This window comes from Podarcis muralis, chromosome 8 (genome assembly GCF_964188315.1).
Source record: "Podarcis muralis chromosome 8, rPodMur119.hap1.1, whole genome shotgun sequence".
Lineage (NCBI taxonomy): Eukaryota > Metazoa > Chordata > Lepidosauria > Squamata > Lacertidae > Podarcis > Podarcis muralis.
Genome location: NC_135662.1, coordinates 88,879,482 through 88,899,326, shown reverse-complemented (window position 1 = coordinate 88,899,326; position 19,845 = coordinate 88,879,482). Strand labels below are relative to the sequence as shown.

The window sequence follows — 19,845 nt, the reverse complement described above, 5'->3', positions numbered from 1 at the left end:
TAGCTGTTTGACTGACCAAACCAAAAGTGTGCTCGTTAATGGTTTCTCATCATCCTGGATGTGGCAAGTGAGGTGCCACAGGGATCTGTCCTGGGCCCGTCATTGTTCAACATCTTTATAAACATCTTGAATGAAGGAACTGAGGAGATGCTCATCAAATTTGCAGTTGACACCAAAATGGGAGGGGTAGAAGACTGAATCAGGATTCAAGACGACTTTAAAATATTGGAGAACTGGGTCCAAACAAGCAAAATGAATTTCAGTAGGGACAAATGTAAAGTTCTACCCTTAAAAGAGGACCACAAACTTAACATGAGACAACAGTGTGACACAACAGCAGAAAAGGACAATGTTATTCTAGGCTGCATCAACAGAAATATAGTGTCCAGATCAAGGGAAGTAATAGTACCCCTCTATTGTGCCTTGGTCAGATCCCACCTGGAATACTGTGTCCATTCTGAATGCCACAATTTAAGGAGGATATTGACCAGTGCAATATGTGCAGAGGAGGGTGACCAAGATGATCAAGGATCTGGAAACCAAGCCTTATGAAGAATAGTTGAGGGAGTTGGGTATGCTTAGCCTGGGAAAGAGGAGACTGAGAGGAGATATGATAGTCATCTTCAAATATCTTAAAGGCTGTCACATGGAAGATGCAGCAAGTTTGTTTTCTTGTGCTCTAGAGGGTAGGACCCGAACCCATGGCTTCAAGTTACAGGAAAAAATTCTCCAACTAAACATCAGAAGAACTTTCTGACAGTAAGAACTGTTTGACAATGGAGCAGATTCTCTTGGAAGGTAGTGGACTCTCCTTCCTTGCAGGGGGTTGGACTAGATGGCCCCAGGGTCCCTTCCAATTCTGCCTTTCTATGATACCAAAATTGTACTTAGCAAGCTGGCTGCAGAAGGGTAAATCATGGAGGGCCTTGGAGGCTTGCCACTTTTGGAAACAGGATGCTAGATCAGATGATTCTTTGATCTGACCCACCATATGCCCAGGCATTGTCAAGAGAAGGGGACACTTCCAGCATTCAAAGCACTCCAGCATTCGTCAGGCCCAATACGTACCATCCATACCATCACGTAGGAGAAAGCTGCAATCCAGAGGGTGGAAGAAGCAAAAGTGACCAAGAACCACTTCTCCCAGCGGGGTTTATTACAGTTGGGCACCGTGAAGTACAAGAGGAGGGACAGAGGCCAGGTGAATAACCATTTGGCAATTTCTATTACGCCAGCTGCAAAAGACCCAAACCCCAACATTAGAAGGTGATTCCATCTTGTATGCCTTATGACCTCCTTTTTTAAAATGACAAAAATTCTACTTAAGTACAGAGCTAAGATAAATGCATACGAAAAAGAATATAGCATATCAAAATGAAGAACTGAGCAATTGAGGCCAGCACAACAACCTCACTTTGCCTACAAACCAAAGCAGATGTTTCAACTGAGGTCTAAATTTTCTGCCATTTAGGTTGGATGATCATTTGCGCTTCCCCACTCCAAAGCCTTCATGTAGCATCTAATGGCAAGAAGGATTTTTTGCTCAGTAACTTGCCTTACTCTGAAGGAGATCTCTCCCAATTGTCTAGATGTCTAAATAATGTTTTAAAAAGCAGACTTTGAAATATTAAAATTAAATAAGTATGTTTAATATTAAACAAGCAAACAGATTTGTGAAACTTAGGAATTTCTTACATGGTACATCAAAGGGAGTGTAAGGGTCTCCACTCTCATCCTCCTCCTCCTCCTCCTCCTCTTCATCATTCTCATTGTTTTCATTGTCATCGTTTTCATTCTCTGTTTCATTCCCAGCCTCTGCAGCCTCTTCGTCTCGCCTCGCTCCATTTGCGCCTCTCTCTGCAGAATTGCTGGGTCCTGACCCATTCTCTACGGTGCGCTTGGCAGGGACTTTGATGGCCACCTCTGATTCTCCATTGGTGTATACTCTGCTGTTGATTAGTCTTTGTCTCTGTTGGAAGAAGTAATGGCAAATGCATTAGGAGTTTTTAAAAAGCAACGAGACTAAAATAGGGAGGAGGGAGAATGGATTTGTAGGATCAAATCTCCATAGCAACTGCTGAAGACAAATGCTTCACCTGCAGGTAATATAGTAGTATCAACTCATGTTATTTCAGAGCTCTTACAAGTGGTGCTGATGTACAAAACCGCTGCATACCTCAGTTAATAAGAATCTCAATATAGATTGATAAAAGCTGAATTTGCTAGCTTTTAAAGAGGGCAAGTAATATATACTGCATTTTTCCGTGTATAAGACGCCCCCATGAATTTTTGGGGACTCCAATTTTAGAAAATGGGGGGAGATGACCCAGAGTTATTGAGCTTTTTTGGGAGGGGGAATGCCAAAAATCACTCAACAGACTGACAAACGCTGACAATCGCATGTGTAACAAAAGCCATAAAGCATCTGCCTGATCACCACCAGCAGCCAGCAAGCGCACACACAACTGCTGCCGCAGCAGCCATTTAAAAGCAGCCCTTGTCACAGCCACAAATCACCCACCCTTTCGCCACTTACAACCTCCTGCTCCCCCCTCTGCACTGTGTATAAGACGAGCCCACATTTAGAACATTACTTTAGAGTTAAATAAAAAGGTAAAGGGACCCCTGACCATTAGGTCCAGTAATGGCCGAGGGAACTGGCGTACAGCTTCATGTGGCCAGCATGTCTGAGCCGCTTCTGGCGAACCAGAGCAGCACACAGAAATACTGTTTACCTTCCTGCCAGAGCAGGAATGCTACCCTCATCTTATATACAGAAAAGTACAGTATATATTTAAATTATCAAAATAACATTATTTTAATATATGTCTTTTATGTAATATATGTACATCACTGACACTTTTTTGTAATTGAATTTACAAAAATTTCTCACTCCTTGTGAGATAGAACAGCCATCTTAAATAGCCACTTGTGTTGTATTATAAAACTACAACAGCATCAAGAAATGAACAACTTCATCCTTGGTTCCAAGCCCCACTGATTATAACTGAACATACTGATTAATCAGCTAAAGCTTTAGTTGATTAACCTGCTAAGTAAACTTATTAAAGACTGCAACCTTACCTTTAAAGGCTCTTAAGTAGCAGTACAAATAACAATATATTCATGTACTTTATTTTGAAAAATCATAAATAATTTAATCAATACAATGCTTTTTTACTTGAATACTTAGGATCCTTTAAGGTGGTGTCTTTTTTGTTCTGTCCTATGCAGAAATGGCCTGAACTAAGGGCAGAGATTTCTGTTTGAGAAACACATGAGGAGCGAAAGGGTCCCATCTCATACGTTGTCTTGAAAACAAAGCAGCATTCTATTTTTGGACTGTGTTTCCAAGTTCTTGCCATGACTGGGCTGTGTTCCATTCTTGGGGACCTGCTTCCCTCCTCTTTTCTCCTCAGACAACAGAGGTCCTCCTTGACCCTGTCAGTGCAGCTCATGTTCCTCTACTCTCGTGCTCCAGACCCCAATATGGCTCATTCTACCATTATATTCCAGTTGGGGAAACATGCAGGGCAGCCCTGCTGTCATAAAGATTCTGGCCATCCAGTATGAGGCGAGAGGAAGAAGTGTGGTCATCACTCATAGCAACCCACCAAGATGCCCCATAAGAAAGAGTCCAGATTAGCTTCCAGTCTACAGATCACTGCTGAAGCAAGCACTGTTTACACAAAACATAAAATATACCTCATTGATCAACATGCGGCTGGCCATGGAGAGCCGGGTTCTGGGGGGGAAGTGACTGGTTATCATAATCCGCAGCCCGGCCTCTGAAAAGGAAAGTTGGTGTGGATATGCAGACAACAATTCATCCACCATGATCACAGAGGCTTTGCGATGGAAGTTTCCTAAAGACAATTAAGGGAGAGAAAAAGTCTTTTGCATCATCAGATAATTATCCTATTTGAAGCCACGATATGACAGTCAGCTGTTCAGTGGTGTTCCCTAACATTGCTTCTCTTTAATAAGCAGCGCTAAGAATCTCTCCTAATTTTTTTTAGAAACTCTAAAAGAATGTCTAGTTCAGAAAAACCTGACGCTTTAGCAGCAGATGTAATTAGCCCACCTGCTGTTACTCTTTCCGTTCACATTGACTGGCAGTGGTTCTCCAGGGCTTCAGGCAGAGGGTCTCTCCCAGCCCTACCGGGAGAGGCTGGGGAAAGAACCTGTGGTGACCTGCTGGTGCTCTACCACTGAAGACCTTCAGACCACATCAGGGGGACAGTTCTGATTTGTGTGGTTGAGCCAATATGTATCCCTCCCACTTTACTATCCCATTTTGCAAGTGGCAAAAATGAGGGGAGGGCATTTTGACTGCCTTCCGGAAGAGTGAAAGTAGAACACACAAAATTCACTGGTGGCATCAGCAGCAGTGCTCTGCTGGTGGTCATCATCTGGGTTTTGTTTTCCCCCATGATCCTTCCTCTGACCAGACTGATGTCACGATGCAGATCAGTCTCATGAGGGAAACTGGGGGTGGGGGTTACAGCTCCCAGGCTTAGTTCTTAATTATCACTGCCTTCTACTTGGGGGAACTTTGACCACATCCTCTCCTCTTGATTCAATGCACTAGGTCTGTTGGTGGCTCCACATTGTCCTTGCCACATCTGCTCTGCTATTCCCTGTGGCAAACATGTAAACAAGACAACCTACTCATGTACTCTCAACAGGGAACCATGACCGGCCCAGTTTTATTTGTTTTATTTTAATTAAGACATTTCTGTCCTACCCTTCAGATAAAGCCACCCAAGCAGCTAACATAACAATGACTAAATCAAGAAATACATACAAAGAGCATAAAATCATAGCAACAGAAAAACTGGTCTGTTGGATTAAAACATTATATACGAACACCTCACCTCTGAGGTGTGGAAGGTGGTGGTCCTTTAGGTACCCAGGTCTCGAGCTATTTAGGGCTTCAAAGGTTGAAACTAGCTCCATGAAAGGCTTGCATTGAACAAGGACCCAGTGCAGTCCAAAGTGAATGCATGTTGTATACACTTTATGAGTTTGCTGCAGGAAACACTGGTGTAATCATATTCCCCTTATATAATTGGAGCCACTCTCATGTGAGCAAGACTGCTCTATCAGTTTTGTTCATACATTTGGGGGGATTTATTCAATGTGACTTAATACATAATGGGACAGCCACATAAAGCGGCAAGCACATCAATCAGTAATCTAAATAACTGATAATGGGTACAAACAGGAGATGTCCAGTTGCACCAGAATATAAGACATGTAAAATACATTATAAAGGGCAATTTATCTTGGTCAGCTTGAATAAGACTTTTATACAGTTTGTAGAAGAAATTATAGACCAGGTTCTCAGACAGGAAAAGTGAAGTCCTGACTACTAAATATATTTTAAAAGTTTAAAACTGCTGAAAAAGGCAGACTCTGCACTCAGATTAATTAACACTAATTAAACAATTCAGTCTAGCTAAGAGCATGGTTGGGTTTACCTGACATCACCCTTACAGGCAGCTGGAATCATCTTCTTGCTATTTTGTTTCTGCATAAGCTCACTGATTGCCTGTAATCATGGAATTTTCTGCCTGCATACTCAGTATCTTCTTGCTGAATGTCAGTATCCAGGCTATCCTAATAGATGGTTCAGATTACAATCCTATTCCATTTACCAGGGAGTAAATGTCATTGAAATCAATGGGAACCATCTCTGAGACAGAAAATAGCTTTAAGAGACCTGACAGTGACTCAAAAGAGGTTTTGCATCCCATGGTGTACACACACAAATCTTTTACCCCTCTGTTTCCTTCTATCATTCAAGTTTGGCATATATTTTTTTACTGGAGGCAAAAGTGGGATGAATGTACATACAAGCAGCAATTCTTCTTTCAAGCTGTCAACAACTCTCTAAAAATGATATAATTTCTTGTGAGTCAAAGCTCTCACCTCCCCAGCTAAAACACATAATTGTGTTTGGTCATGCCCAGTTCACCTTACCTCTCCTCTTCTATTAGCTCCTCCACTGTTTAAATTTAGATTTTAAGCTCCTTGGGTGAGGTGCTCTTTCTTTGACCCCCCTTTCTTTAAATGTGACTCTGTAAAGTGCCACGTAGATTATAAAGTCTTATAAACAATGGGCGATAAAGCAAAATGATCATGAAAATCTGTTATAATGCTGTAATATGCTCCTACATTGAGGTCTCTTTTGCAAAAATGGCATTTCACCATTTCACTCTTTAACTTCTCCAGTTGTTGACATGTCTCACAAAGATCGGGGCCAAACTAAATGCTACTTCACATCTTGGAATCCCATGCTTGGAATTGCTGTTACTGTTTTCAAAAGAAGTTACAGGAAGCTGTGACCAATGGATCAGGATTACACCCCTGGTTTAACCCTTTCCCCTGTGCTTCTTCCCCCTCCCCCGGATGCATATTGCTCCAGGAAGCAAATAGCAGCTTTATTAGGGAGAAAACAACATCTAGACTGGAACTCCACTACCGCTTTGATTAAAAGATGACATGGGGATTCCCAAGTATGGGATTCAAAGATGTATTTAAAGTGGCATCTAGCCTGGCCCACCAGAACATCAAGAAGGATCCTGCAAACAAGCAGTGTGTGACTTACTGGAACAGTTACCTTTCTTTAATAATACTACTGTAGCATCACAGTTGCTGTTGTCATCCATCTCTGTGTTATTTGCTAGTCCATTCACCATATTTGTTGCATTCTTTGTCCTCCTTTCAAAGATATGTTGTAGACTGGCATTAAACCTATATAAAGAACAAAGAGATGTCTTCTCAATGGCTTTCTCATGGGGTTTTCCTGACAGACCTGTGTATCAATTTGTAGGTTTTGGCAGTCCCTATACAGTGGTACCTCGGGTTAGGAACTTAATTCGTTCTGGAGGTCTGTTCTTAACCTGAAACTGTTCTTAACCTGAAGCACCACTTTAGCTAATGGGGCCTCCTGCTGCCGCTGCTGCACGATTTCTGTTCTCATCCTGAAGCAAAGTTCTTAACCCAAGGTACTATTTCTGGGTTAGCGGAGTCTGTAACCTGAAGCGTATGTAACCCAAGGTACCACTGTATTTTAGTGTCTAAGAAGCCTTTTAATAAATAAATGTTACATTTTTAAAATAGAAGAAATAAGGACTGAAATATGGCTATATGTGAAGTGACCACACTGTTTCTACCAGCAATTCTTCCATTGCAGAAGATCTTGAAGAGAAACTTCAGAATGTGAGTCCATAGAAAATAAGACTAGGAGCGATGCCTACAAAGCTGTGGGGTGTGGAGCAGCAGAGCAAAGGCTTTTGGTTGGGTGAATGAAAGTGTCAGCCTTCAGTACCTTATCTTTTGCGATGGAAGCCCCATTACCGACTCGACAGCTAATCAGGAAGCCAATGCAGCTCACCTGACTGGTCCTATAAAGCTTCGGGAGCCACCCTTCTTTCTAACCAATTTTCTCATAATGAGAAAAATTGATGTTACATCTATCAAATACACGAGTGATTGTAAAGAAAAAGACTATGTCTATATTTGTCTGCTTGTCTATACTCCTTATTTTGGAGCACTTGTCCTTGGTGATATATTTTTCTGTGACTTTGTATTATACTAATAACTTCCCTGATTTGTTCGCAAACTCAAATTGTTTCTGTTTTAGGGATTTTATATTCTGTTCAATTTCATGTTGCATTAACAAGGAGAATTGTACTTGTAGCGTTTTCAACTTTTGTAACATTGCTTTGTCTCCTGGCTTTTCCACCAAGGTTTTTCCAAAACACATTATTTTCTTTAAAATCTTTTGCTTTTCTTCTTCTTTCTTTTTTCTGTAATATATTTTCTTCTGAATAAAGAAGCCTCGCAGCACTGCTTTAACAGCATCCCAGACCACTTCATGGTCCATTCCTTTAGGTTTATTTTAAAGTATTCTCTAATTATTTCTCTACCACTTCCTCTTTCTTTAGGAGGTTTTCATTTAATCTCCATCTATATATTGTTTATTTTCTCCATTTAAAACCATTTTGATTGGGTTGTGGTCTGAGAGTGATCTCAGGCAACCTATCTTTTTCATTCTTTGTATTAATTCTTTTGATAGCTATATCATCATATTGATTTTGGTATGGGCATCCTTCAGGTAGGAATAGTATGTGAACTCATACTCTGTCGGGTATCTGTACCTCCAACCACCTGTTAGGTCCAAAAATAGTATCATGTCAAAAAAGGTTATTGGAAGTTTACCTTCTTTGGCCACACCATCCTTAGTTCTTTTGTCCTTTTCTAGAGATACTATCCCATTAAAGTTACCTAATAGTATTTTCTTTCCATTATATCTTTTATTAATTTTTCCTCCAAGGACTTATAAAATTCCAGCTTTCTTTCATTAGGTACATAGATGCCCATAACTAGTATTTTTTCTCCTTCTATAGTGATTTCTACCACTAATATTCTGCCTTCTTCATCCTTTGTTATTTGTTTTGGTTCTAGTTTGGGGTTGGCACAGATCACCCCCCCCTTTTTTAACTGTGTCTGAAGCAATAAATTCATTGCCCAGCTTTTTATTCACTAATAATCTCCTGTGTTGCCTTTTTATGTGTGTTTTTTGTAGACATATAAATCCAGTTTTTGTTTTAACAGAAAGTTCATAATTTTATTTCTTTTAGCTTTAATATTCAAACAGTTTATATCCCACAAAAAAGTCTAAGGTCACTCATATTCTTAGCGTTTCAAGTCTTATCTAGTCTTCTTGCTGGGATTGATCTTCCTCTTCTGCCTCTCCCAAAGCTTTTATTATACATTCTCATAATGAGTGACTTTCAACCCTTCAAATAAAACTCACAAAAAAACCAGCAGGCAGCTATTTTAAGCGCTTATGCACCAACGCTGGATGCTGATGAAGACATTAAAGAAAAAATATATTCTCAACTGGATGCCAACCTATCAGAGACACCGATTTTAACCCAAGAGTTGGGCAAGATTTCTATCTGTGGCCCGGGACTATTGGGGAAAATGGAATTGGCAACAGCAACCAGAACAGAATTTTATTTTTGCCTGTATGTGCAGTGCACAACCTTGTTATTACCAATACACTCTTTTGAAAAATAACTAAATTAAAACATCATGGAAGCACCCTTGGTCGAACCACTGGCACCTCTTAGACTATGTAATTGTCCAAGTTAATGATTGCTGTGATGTACTCCTTACCAGAGCTATAATGAGTATCGATGACTGTTGGACAGATCACAATTAATATGTTCCATGATGGCTGTTAAGATTATACCTCAACACAGGCTTCAACAAAGGAAACCAAGGCATAAGATGAACACTCAAGCCCTTCAAGATCCAATTCATCGGGATTGCTTTCAAACAACTCTTAAGGACCACCTGCTTTCAGAGTTTCCTGATAACATCAAGGAACACTTCAGCAAGCTAAAACTATCCATTACTGCATCCTGTGAACAAAGTATTGGATACCAAACCAAGAAACACCAGGACTGTATGATGAGAATGATAGTGAGATGGAACACATTACTGACAATAAAAGAAAGGCCTTTCAGATCTGGCAAAGAGTTAGAAACTGTGTCAATAAGATAAATACCTATGCCAACACTAAGACTGAGGTTCAAAGAAGAACCAGAGAACACCTGGTGTATATATATATATAAAGCTCAAGAGATCTATGGGCCATTAAATTATGGTATAAGACCACTACGCTCAACAGACGGTACCACACTTCTAAAAGATACAGAAGCCATTGCACTGTGCTGGAAAGAACATTATCAGCATTTCCTTAAATGCAATTCTCCCGTAGCTGCCGAGGTCCTCTCACAAATCCCGCAAAAACAAATTAGAGATGAGCTTGCAGTATCTCCAAATCTGGGAGAGTTGTGTACAGCTATTAACCAAATGAAAAACAACAAAGCCAGTGGACCTGATGGGGTACCTGCCAAAGTTTTCAAAGTGTGTGGAACTGAACTTACACAACAATTTCACAAGCTCATCGAAAAAAATCTGGGAGAGAGTGAAGATCACAGCAGACTTTAGGGATGCCAAAATTATCTTTAAAAAAAAAAAGGGCGATAGAACAGATTGCGGAAACTATCAAGGCATCTTTTTATTAGCTGTGTAAAATTATTGTAAAGATCTTAACAAACTGTCTCCTAACTATTGCTCCTATCGCTCAATATCGAGAAAACCAAAATGCTGCACCAACAGGCAGCCCACCACCACACCACAAATCCAACCTAATGATGCAACGCTGGAAAGTGTCAATTACTTTCCTACTTAGACAGTTATCTTTCCACAAGGGCCGATATTGATGCCAAAATCCAGCATTGCCTGAGCTCTGGAAGTGCAGCTTTCTCCCAACTGAAGTGCAGAGTGTTTGAGGATTGGGACATTCACAGGGAAACCAAAATGCTTGTTTACAAAGTTATTGTACTAGCAAATTTATTGCATGCTTGTGAAATATGGACCACTTATAAACACCATCTCCAACTCCTCGAAAGATTCCATCAACAGTGTCTCCGAAAAATTTTACACATCACTTGGGAAGACAGGCAAACCAATGCCAGTGTCCTGGAAGAAGCAAAGATCACCAGTGTCGAGGCAATGATTCTTCAACATCAGCTTCGTTGGACTGGTCATGTTTTTCAGGTGCCTGATTATCGTCTTCCAAAGCAACCACTCTATTCCCATCTTAATAATGGAAAGCGAAATGCTGGTGGACAACAAAAGAGCTTTAAAGACACTCTCAAGGCATATCTAAAAAAATTCAGTATAAGCACAGATAATTGGGAAACACTGGTTGTGAGCACGCCAATTGGAGAATAACCTCTACCAAAAGCATCACGGACATTGAAAAAGCCAGAACACAGGGCAAAATGAAGAAACGAACTAAGAGGAAGGCACATTTGGCAAATCCTGACCATGATCAACTCCCACCCAGAAACCGATGTCCCCAGAACTGGCCTCCACAGTCAACTATGGACATACCATTAAGACCATATTCATGGAATACAATCTTACTCGGCTACAAGATATTGACAAAAAAGAAGATTTATATATCACTTCACATATTCAGGTGTCCCAAAGAGATTTCCAATAACAAAAGAATAAAATACAAAATACATTTTTAAAAAGAAAATCAATAAAGCAATACAAATATAACATATGAAAAGTGTTCATCCAAAGAAAGACTTGTCCAAAGCAGCACAAAATATCCACTCAGCTAACAAAGGATGGACACAAGTAGCTTCCAAAAGCCTGACCAAAAGTGTTGTCCAAATGCCTGGAACCAGGGCACCTACTTTTAATTAAAAGAATGCATAGTCAGGTTTTCATGATTAACCAAGTCCTGAGGCTACACTGACACTCTTGTTCTGATTTAACAGAATAGAAAATTGGCGGCTTGGTTTTTTTTAACAGCATCTCTACCTGTAGGTGGTGCTCCTTGAAAGACAACCATTTAGGTAAGGTAAAGGTAAAGGACTCCTGGACGGTTAAGTCCAGTCAAATTCGACTATGGAGTGCAGCACTCATACTGAGGGAGCCAGCGTTTGTCCACAGACAGCTTTTCCAGGTCATGACTAAACTTTTCGCACACAGAACACCGTGATGAAGGCCAGAGAGCATGGAAAAACCATTTACCTTCCCGCCACAGTGATACCTATTTATCTACTCATGCTAGTATGCTTTCAAACTGCTAGGTTGGCAGGAGCTGGGACAAAGCAATGGGAGCTCACCCTGTCGCATGGATTCGAACTGCCAACCTTACGATTGGCAAGCCCAAGAAGCTCAGTGGTTTAGACCCACATCCATTTAAGGTAACCTTAGCAATGTGCAGACAAGAATACATGATACTTACTTCATGATGAGAATGTAGACAGCATACATTAGAACTAGAATTAAAGACTCCCACCTGCAACCAAAAGAGGAAGAAAATGAAGACAAATAAGGAATAGGGTTCCACGTAGCTGAAATGGATCTGTTTCTAGACCATTGATGCCTAGAGTTACCAGGTCTTCTGAAATTTAGAGCCCATGACTCAGGAAAGTGAGCCTGGGTGCTACAGGCTAGTGTCTGGCAGATAGGAGGTGGAGCATGGTGGGCAGCAGCTGAGTCTAGTGGTGCAGGCAGTGTCTTGTGCTTCAAAGATGGAGCCTACCTAATCTCATCATAAAAGCTGGTCCTTACTCTAACTTCCTATATCATTACTCTTTCTATATGGATCTTTGCCTTGCATTTTCATCAGCCATCATCAGCTTCACATTTATACACCACTCTTCCTCTCTAAGGGAACGCCAGGGCAGCTTATAATAAATGAAATTACATAGAACAATTTAAAACAACATTTTAATATATTTCAGATAGCAGTTAAAACTAGCATGGTGATCCCATATGCCTAACATGATATCAGTGAAGAAGGAATCTCAAAAGCTACTATGAGGCTATGCAGGAGTTCCTATGATCAAGTGGCTAAAGCACGTGTTGTCTTGGTAGACCAGCAAATTTTCTTCTTTCAATTGGAACCAGGTGTTCTTATCTGTTACTTCTTTTAATAGTTGTATGAGCTTCAGTTAGTCAACACAGGCACTTTATGAAACTGCCAGGGACCGATTGTCTAAAACTATAGATCTAGCTCAACCTCTTCTGGAGAGCTATTGCCAGCCAGAGTCTTAGGCACAGGCCCTTTGTAGCTCCGGTGCCTCAGCAACTATCTTGTCCCACCACAGCCTCAACCACCACTGCTCATCTTGTTCATAATGCCTCCCTCACACTGATACCTCCATTTCAGGCTCGGCAGCAGAGATCAAGAAGGAAGGAAGTGGTGGAGGGAGGCAGGAGAGGAGCAGGGCAGCTGCCTTGCCCTGATGGTTCCTCTGCAGCTCATTTGGTACTGTGAGGCCTTCCCTCCATCTGGCCAGCTTGGGAGGAAGAAGTCTCATGCATGCTCTGCTTCAGAGCTCTGAGTGTCAGCTCAGTGCATTTCTTAGTGCAAGGATGTGTTGATCTGATGTCTTTCTATCTCTTTTCTGTCTGGTGTGGTGTTCTGTGTGCTTAGTGTTAAGTTTTAGTCTTGTTATAAGTTACTGTAAGTTTACGTTAAGTCTGCTGCAACTGGATTTCTTATGTGTCAATCCTGAATGTATTGGATTTGTGACCATGATGCTCATTTGCCTTCAGTGGCAGTAAAGCTCTGCTGGATGAAATATAATTGCCTCTGGTCTATTTTGGGAATCCTGCAATGTGTTCAAGTTTTTACTCTGCTAACTATACATTGGAATCTACTCTGGATCAATACTGAGTAGACTTTAAATGACACTGAGAAGATTCAGAAAGGAGATAACAATCCACTAAAAATACACGCCACCAGCCCCTAGTTCCTCAACAACCCTGTGGGAAACCTCATCTAGTTTGGCAAAATTAGTTCTGGCTTCTTGGATTCTGCTGGACAACTTCCCTGCTAGTACAGGACTCCTGCCCAAGACCCTGCTCCTGTTACCTCATTCCTGCTGGACGCTCCAGCCTGGTCTCCTAACTTAGTACTTGCTCTTGCTGATTGTGACCTCAGGGTTTATGGAACTGCCATTTCCTTGTGGCCTTGCCCAAATTGCTTAGTTTATTGTTGTACTGAAAGCTGATGGGGAATCACAGAGCCAACTCCTTCTCCCCAGAGGAAGTCAAGTAAACCTTCACTCACAGTAGCTGAATGAATCTCACTAGGTGGACAGGGAATAATCCCTTCCTTCTTTCCTTTCATTATTTCTACATTGCCATATCATAAAATATCAGAATAATTTGCTAAATAACTTTAGCAACACTTATCATGCTCATTTCCAGTTCTCTGTTGTTCTCTTCTTGAGTCATTGCCTCCTAGCTCCAACTTCCCATTAGCTGCCATCCAAATCTTTCTTCCTCTTTGCTGACATGTCTTCTGTTCCTTTCACACTCTCACTGAGTTACATAGGACTGTCTTCTTAATGGTACTATTCCAAATGTCTGTGGTATGTAGATGTATGCGCATGTATATAAGCACTACAGCTAGCTGAGTGGGACCCAGAGACAAGCCTTTCCCAAATAATCAGCATTTCACTGGAAGAAGCAGCACCAATGCATCTAGGTGAGCATACAGATGAGTCTTTGCCTCCTTTCATTCCCCAGCTGCCAATTCTCCTTTTCTGTCCTAGAAACCATTCTCTGCACCACTTCTTTGTCTTTGCAGTATAACAGTCTTATCATTGCCTGTGCATACCCACCTTCACTTTGCCACACCCTATTTTCAGCTCAGATGGGTTTGCAGGTTGTTGCAGTGCTGGAAAACCCAGACACAAGGGAACCCCAGCAGTCACAGGGAGCTCATGGAGATTCCTTCACAATGTGATCGTGACAGTAGATGGCTGGCAGGCAAGGAATAGCTCCCCAAAATGAGGCCATTTCTACAGACATCCCCATGGTAGCCATCACATGTTGCCAGCCTCTTAGAGCAATAGTACTTGCAACACAACTACACATCTCCTGTGCCCTCCTCAGCTTTCTACTTTTGTGACTGTCACGCTGAAAGGAAATTGTTTGGACAGTCTATTCAGGCTGCTTATACAGGCCCTGCATCTTCAGGGGAGATCTGTGTGGGTGGCCCAGAAAGTGCTGGGAAAGAGATGTTTCCTCTTTTAACTCTAAAAAGATTTCCATGAATCACTTTCCTATTTAGAACCTCTATAGAAATGGAAATTGGTCCCCAGGTTGCTCAGCAGAACTTTTGCCTCCCTCGCTACCATTAGTCAAAAAATGACAGTTGCACTACTTACCAAGCAACTTTTTCATCATAAATAATCTGTGGAGAAAAATGTTATAAAAATGTATTACCATGTGAGACTGTCTGTAAGGTATGCCACACTTTTTTAAAGACTTTTAATATCTCTTGACACAAACTCTCTTCTAGTATCCCAAATAATTTCCCACAGTTCATTACTTCCAACATCCAATTTTTATCATCTGTAATGTACAACTCTACTTGTTATAGATGCAGAATTGATTTTATCGAGAAACACAAAATGTAAAATGGAAAGGAGATTTTTCACTTTTCAATCCAATCTCTATGCAAAAGTTAATTATCTGTTAACTTTTAGATAAAGGTTTCTATATAACTCTCTTCCAATGTACTAAATGAGTATATGAAGAAGCAAACACGTGAATATGGCACAGCTTTAATGGAACATTTTCCAGCCCTGCCATCTGAGATCCAGAGACTGAAATTGGGTTATTGTGTATGCAAGGCATACCAGACTTGTGCAGAGGGCTCCATTGCACAACCATGCCTGGAATGACATGTTGGTTTTCATGGCATTGACCATGGTACTGTCCTGCAACCACGCTGTGTGCTGCCATGAGTTTGAGGCCTAAGGGTCAGCAGCCCATATTCTTCAGAGCCTAAGGTGCTACAGAAAGTAGATGCCTGCGGGGCCAAAGTACATGAAATGAAGGCTATCTACAATCAGAACTCAATACATTTTGATTTTTAGCAGCTGTGAAGAAGAAGAAGAGAAACAGTATGGGAGAAGCAGCACTGGGGGAGGAAATTCTTCTCAGAGAAAAAAATTGCATGGGGGGGGGAAATGCCTCACTCCTGCTCAGACCTCATTTGCATCCTCTTTCTTACACAGCTGCCTTTAAGCAAAAAACCAAGATGCCAGGAGAGCCCACCAGGAGCTAATGTGTAGTTTGGCTTTAATATGTTTAGCTGACAAGCATATCCACACTACAATAAACCTGCATAGGTTTCCAGCCTCTCCCTCTCTCTCTCCCTCTCTCTCTCTCTCTCTCTCTCTCTCTCCCTCTCTCTCTGCAGAATTCTGCTCTGTGCCACTCAAGAAAGCAGCCAAAAGGTATCATATGTTTGAATCACTCCTATACAGAGAGGGTGGTGTAGGCGATACTCAGATCAGACCCAGTGAAATCCATGGGCTTAAGTTACCATTACTTACTTAAGACAACTGATTCAATGGCCCCACCCAGATTACGATTTAGTCAGATGCCTTTTTAGGCAAGGCAGAATTCAAGAATGCAAATCCCCCACTTGCCGTCTGAAGAGATAGTCCAGACTCCTAGCACTTCATTCTACATAATGTATAGATCAGTTCAAGCGTGGCTACCCTTCAGAAATTCAGATAAAAAAGAGATTCTCCTCCTCAGTCACCACTAGGTTGCACTCAAATTCTACGTCTCAGCTTTTCTTTTCTTTTCTCCCTCGGCTTTGCCTGGAATGATGGTAGCAAATGAAGTGCCCTGATAAATGTGGGAAGAAATATTTGCAACCCACCCCCCTTCCAGCCTTCTCCTGCTTTTACAGTCAGTGTGTGTGAGAGGGGAAGGAATCCATCGCTTCTTTGCTGTCGGCTTATAGATGTCACCCTCAAGTACAGGCCTTCTTGTGAGTCAGCTTATAGCCAAGGACACATGTTCATGCTGCAGTAAGGTGTCTGGGCATAATGTGACAAGGCAGAGTCAGGCAGAGAGGACGCAGTTCTTCCTCAGGTTTTACTGTCCTGTTTCCTGCCATTCCAAATTGGCTAAATGCTCCCAGAACATGACACTGTAAATTATATGAAACTGGGAAGAGGGGTGACATTTCTGTATTGTGCTTAGCCTGAGAGGGGGCTACTATTATTTGCTGTAAAAAAGAACTCTGCCCAGAACAGCTAATGTCCAATTCTCTATCTTCTACTTATTTATTTTTTACATTACTCCCCCCCCCCCCATACCCCAGGACATAGATACAATGAAAGGCTGGAAGATATTTGCACTTTCACACATATTAAGATTTCTCGTAAGAGGTATGGAATCAAGAAGCAAAAGGATGAATGTAAAGGACACGGAGCTGCTGATGAGACCAAGAGGGAAGAGAAAGGCTCCTGCTATTTGATCTGCTATCATGAGGAATCACAAAAATGGCCTCTTCATCTTTTCTCTTCCATGGTGGGTTCAGATATTGACCCCCCTCTCCTATGATTGCTCATGGGAGGGGATTAGGGTTGCCACCTTTGGTTTGGGCAAAATAAGGAATGTGTCAGGAGAGAGGAATTGTGGGGGCTAAAAATTACTTTACCTGCTGCAGAAAAGACTTCAAAGCAATCCATTACAATGAGTTTAAAGAAATTTAAGGATCTTAGTGATGCACATTAATTTAAATGGACTCACATCCTTCCCAGCTGCTGGATTTCTGCCTGTCAGAGGAATGGTAAATGTAGAAACCCAGCCCAAAAAAGGAGGAGGGGTGAAGACAGCAACAGTTCTGTTTCTCTTCCTCACAGAGCTTTGCCTCCAACATCCCTTTCATGTAGCTGCTAATGCTACGCGCATTCAAGCACATGCCTCCTAGTCAGACAAGGTCATCCAGCCACTAGGGTTACATGTGTGCTTCATTTTGGCCCGGTCGTTTATACAATATTTTGCATCAATTTATTTAAATAAGTAAAAACAATAACCATTTTAAGGATTCAATACTCTGCATACTTAATTGAAAGTAAATTCAACTGAACTAATTGGGACTTATTTCTGTTTTCAAAGGATCAGGTTGAACGTGAATTTAGGACTGTGAGAGTTTCTTGCAAGGGAGTTTGAGTCCTCATCTGCTGTACACATTTAAAACACTTTAAAAAGTCATGGGTTGGGGGGGGAGGTTTCTTTGGTAGCTAAAGAATAGCTTTGCAATATCCGCCCTACCCCTCTATAAAGGAACAGGGTCAGCGAAGCACGTAAAAGCAACAAGGACCCATGCCTACTACCCCCCACTTCCCTGGTCAGTAGGAAAAGAACTGCCAGCTTGAATGTGAAACACACACACACACACACACACACACACACACACACACACACGCCTGCTGGCCAGCCCCACCTTCCCTCCTCTCCTCTCCTCTCTCCCTCCCACTTATCCAAAGTCACTCCTTTCTTTCAGCAGGGGGCCAGTCCACTGTCCCTCAGACCTTGGGGGGGGGTGGACTATATTTGGGGGGGAATGAATGAATTCCTATGCCCCACAAATAACCCAGAGATGCATTTTAAATGAAAGGACACATTCTACTCATGTAAAAACACGCTGATTCCCGGACTGTCTGCTGGCCGGATTTAGAAGGTGATCGGGCCGGATCCGGCCCCCGGGCCTTAGTTTGCCTACCCATGCCTTATTATAAGGGACATGTGGCAAACCTAGAGGGGGTCCCAGCAGTCTCACAACCCAGCTGGTTCTATAAACGGATGCCTTTCTATGGTTCTGGACATGTGCCTGCCACAATTTTCTCAGTGTTTTGAGCTGCCATGATTCTGTAGATCATGGTGGCTGCCTGGCTGCCCCTCATCCCCAGCACCTGTAGGTTCCCACACATCCACAAATTGAACAGCAGCCCTATATATGCCCACAGAAAACCACTTGATTGGACTCCAGCAGTAACTGAAGCAGACTCTTCATTATGGTCTCAGGTACACCAGAAAATATACCAGAGACCACTGGTGGTCTTCAGAACTCAATTTAAGAGGCACTGTTGCAGAAAATTCTTCATAAATTCCAACAGATGCCCAGAAATGCGCTATTTCTGATCATAAATAGTAGGAATCATAATGGATTAGGGAGTGAAAGCAAGTAATAACAATATTTTCGCCAGAAGTGTGAAATAACAATTGCTTATAATAGAGAAAAATTCTGGTCTCACCATTCAGCTAGAGTCTTATTGCACATTTTCTAAATGAAACCACCTAGAATGAAATCTCCCCCCCTGACTTCGCTGGACCAACCCAAATCTGGTTTTGGCATTTGAAGCTATGTTCTGAAGTTGCAGAACATTAGTTCTTAAATCACTATGGATGAAACTGGTAAAGATGTAAATTGCAATGGGCAAGGTCCTATATTCATTTAAATAAAACACTCAACAAAAGCAAACTTCTTGTAAAAATAAATCAGCTTAGTGAACCCCTATGAAATGGGAGAAATGGCACTTTGGATTGCCAAAGAAAGACTTATTCAGGAAAGCGATCTCTGAGCACTTACCAAGATAAGTGCAACAACAGAGCAGGTATAATACATGGAATCCCTCAGGAGACACCAAGATGACAGTGCAACAATCTGAGAAAACAGACAGGAAGAAAATGAACTGGCCATATATGATCCCAAGATTCACAATAACCGCAAGCTGCAAGGAAGAGCTGATGGGTCCCCCCCCCCCCCAAAGACCAGAGAATTCTACACAGTCATTGTAACAGGTGTACTAACCTAGTCAGAAGAATCACATTTTTTCCAGGCATAAAATATTTATACCTCAAAAGGTCACATTCCTGCAACAAAAGTGTTACTTTGAAAGATATCTGTGAAAGAAGATTTCATGCAATTATGCAATTATTAAAACAAATATGCAATTAACATTTATTGAGAAGGAAGAAAAACACTGTGTGGAAAGTCCATTATCTCCAAGTTTTGGCCAGATTCTCCAACAGAAGTGCTGAGCCTGTTATACTGAAGAGACATCATGAGGAGTTCAGACTCCTCATTCTGAGGGGAAGAAGCAATGGTTGCTCGCCATGATCTGCGGTTACCTGTTACAACAGCTGGGTGCCTCCACCTCTCTGCTGAGCGGTGGCAAGAGCCCATGGGATTCCAGGCACTCACCCCAGGTCTGTGTTCCTTTGGAGAACTGAGACGTGGGGGGGACTGTCGTAGCTTTAAGAAATATGGTTTATTCTTCTATTTACATCTTCAGTCTGCATGGAGAGAGTCCAGATCTTACAGCATGGTCATTTCAAGAGGAGCTTGTACCCCACAGTCCAGGGCATCTCTCCCAGCCAGTTCTGCAGTCAGCCTGTCCAAAGATA

The 19,845-nt window shown here is 41.7% G+C and overlaps 1 protein-coding gene across 4 annotated transcripts in view; it reads right to left on the bottom strand.

Annotated features, from left to right (window-relative positions):
- The window catches only part of SLC24A3 (solute carrier family 24 member 3), a 165,328-nt gene that overhangs the window by 19,239 nt on the left and 126,244 nt on the right, over positions 1-19,845 (bottom strand). For 2 of the 4 annotated variants that reach the window (XM_077933542.1, XM_077933541.1), the window contains exons 7-13: positions 19,028-19,102; positions 14,796-14,821; positions 11,855-11,908; positions 6,614-6,759; positions 3,706-3,866; positions 1,696-1,969; positions 1,069-1,235 (exon numbers count right to left, since the gene is read on the bottom strand). In XM_077933542.1, coding sequence (XP_077789668.1) covers positions 1,069-1,235; positions 1,696-1,969; positions 3,706-3,866; positions 6,614-6,759; positions 11,855-11,908; positions 14,796-14,821; positions 19,028-19,102 — 903 coding nt within the window. The remainder of the gene's footprint in view (positions 1-1,068; positions 1,236-1,695; positions 1,970-3,705; positions 3,867-6,613; positions 6,760-11,854; positions 11,909-14,795; positions 14,822-19,027; positions 19,103-19,845) is intronic. The other 2 variants (XM_028738341.2, XM_077933543.1) reach the window with 2 other exon arrangements.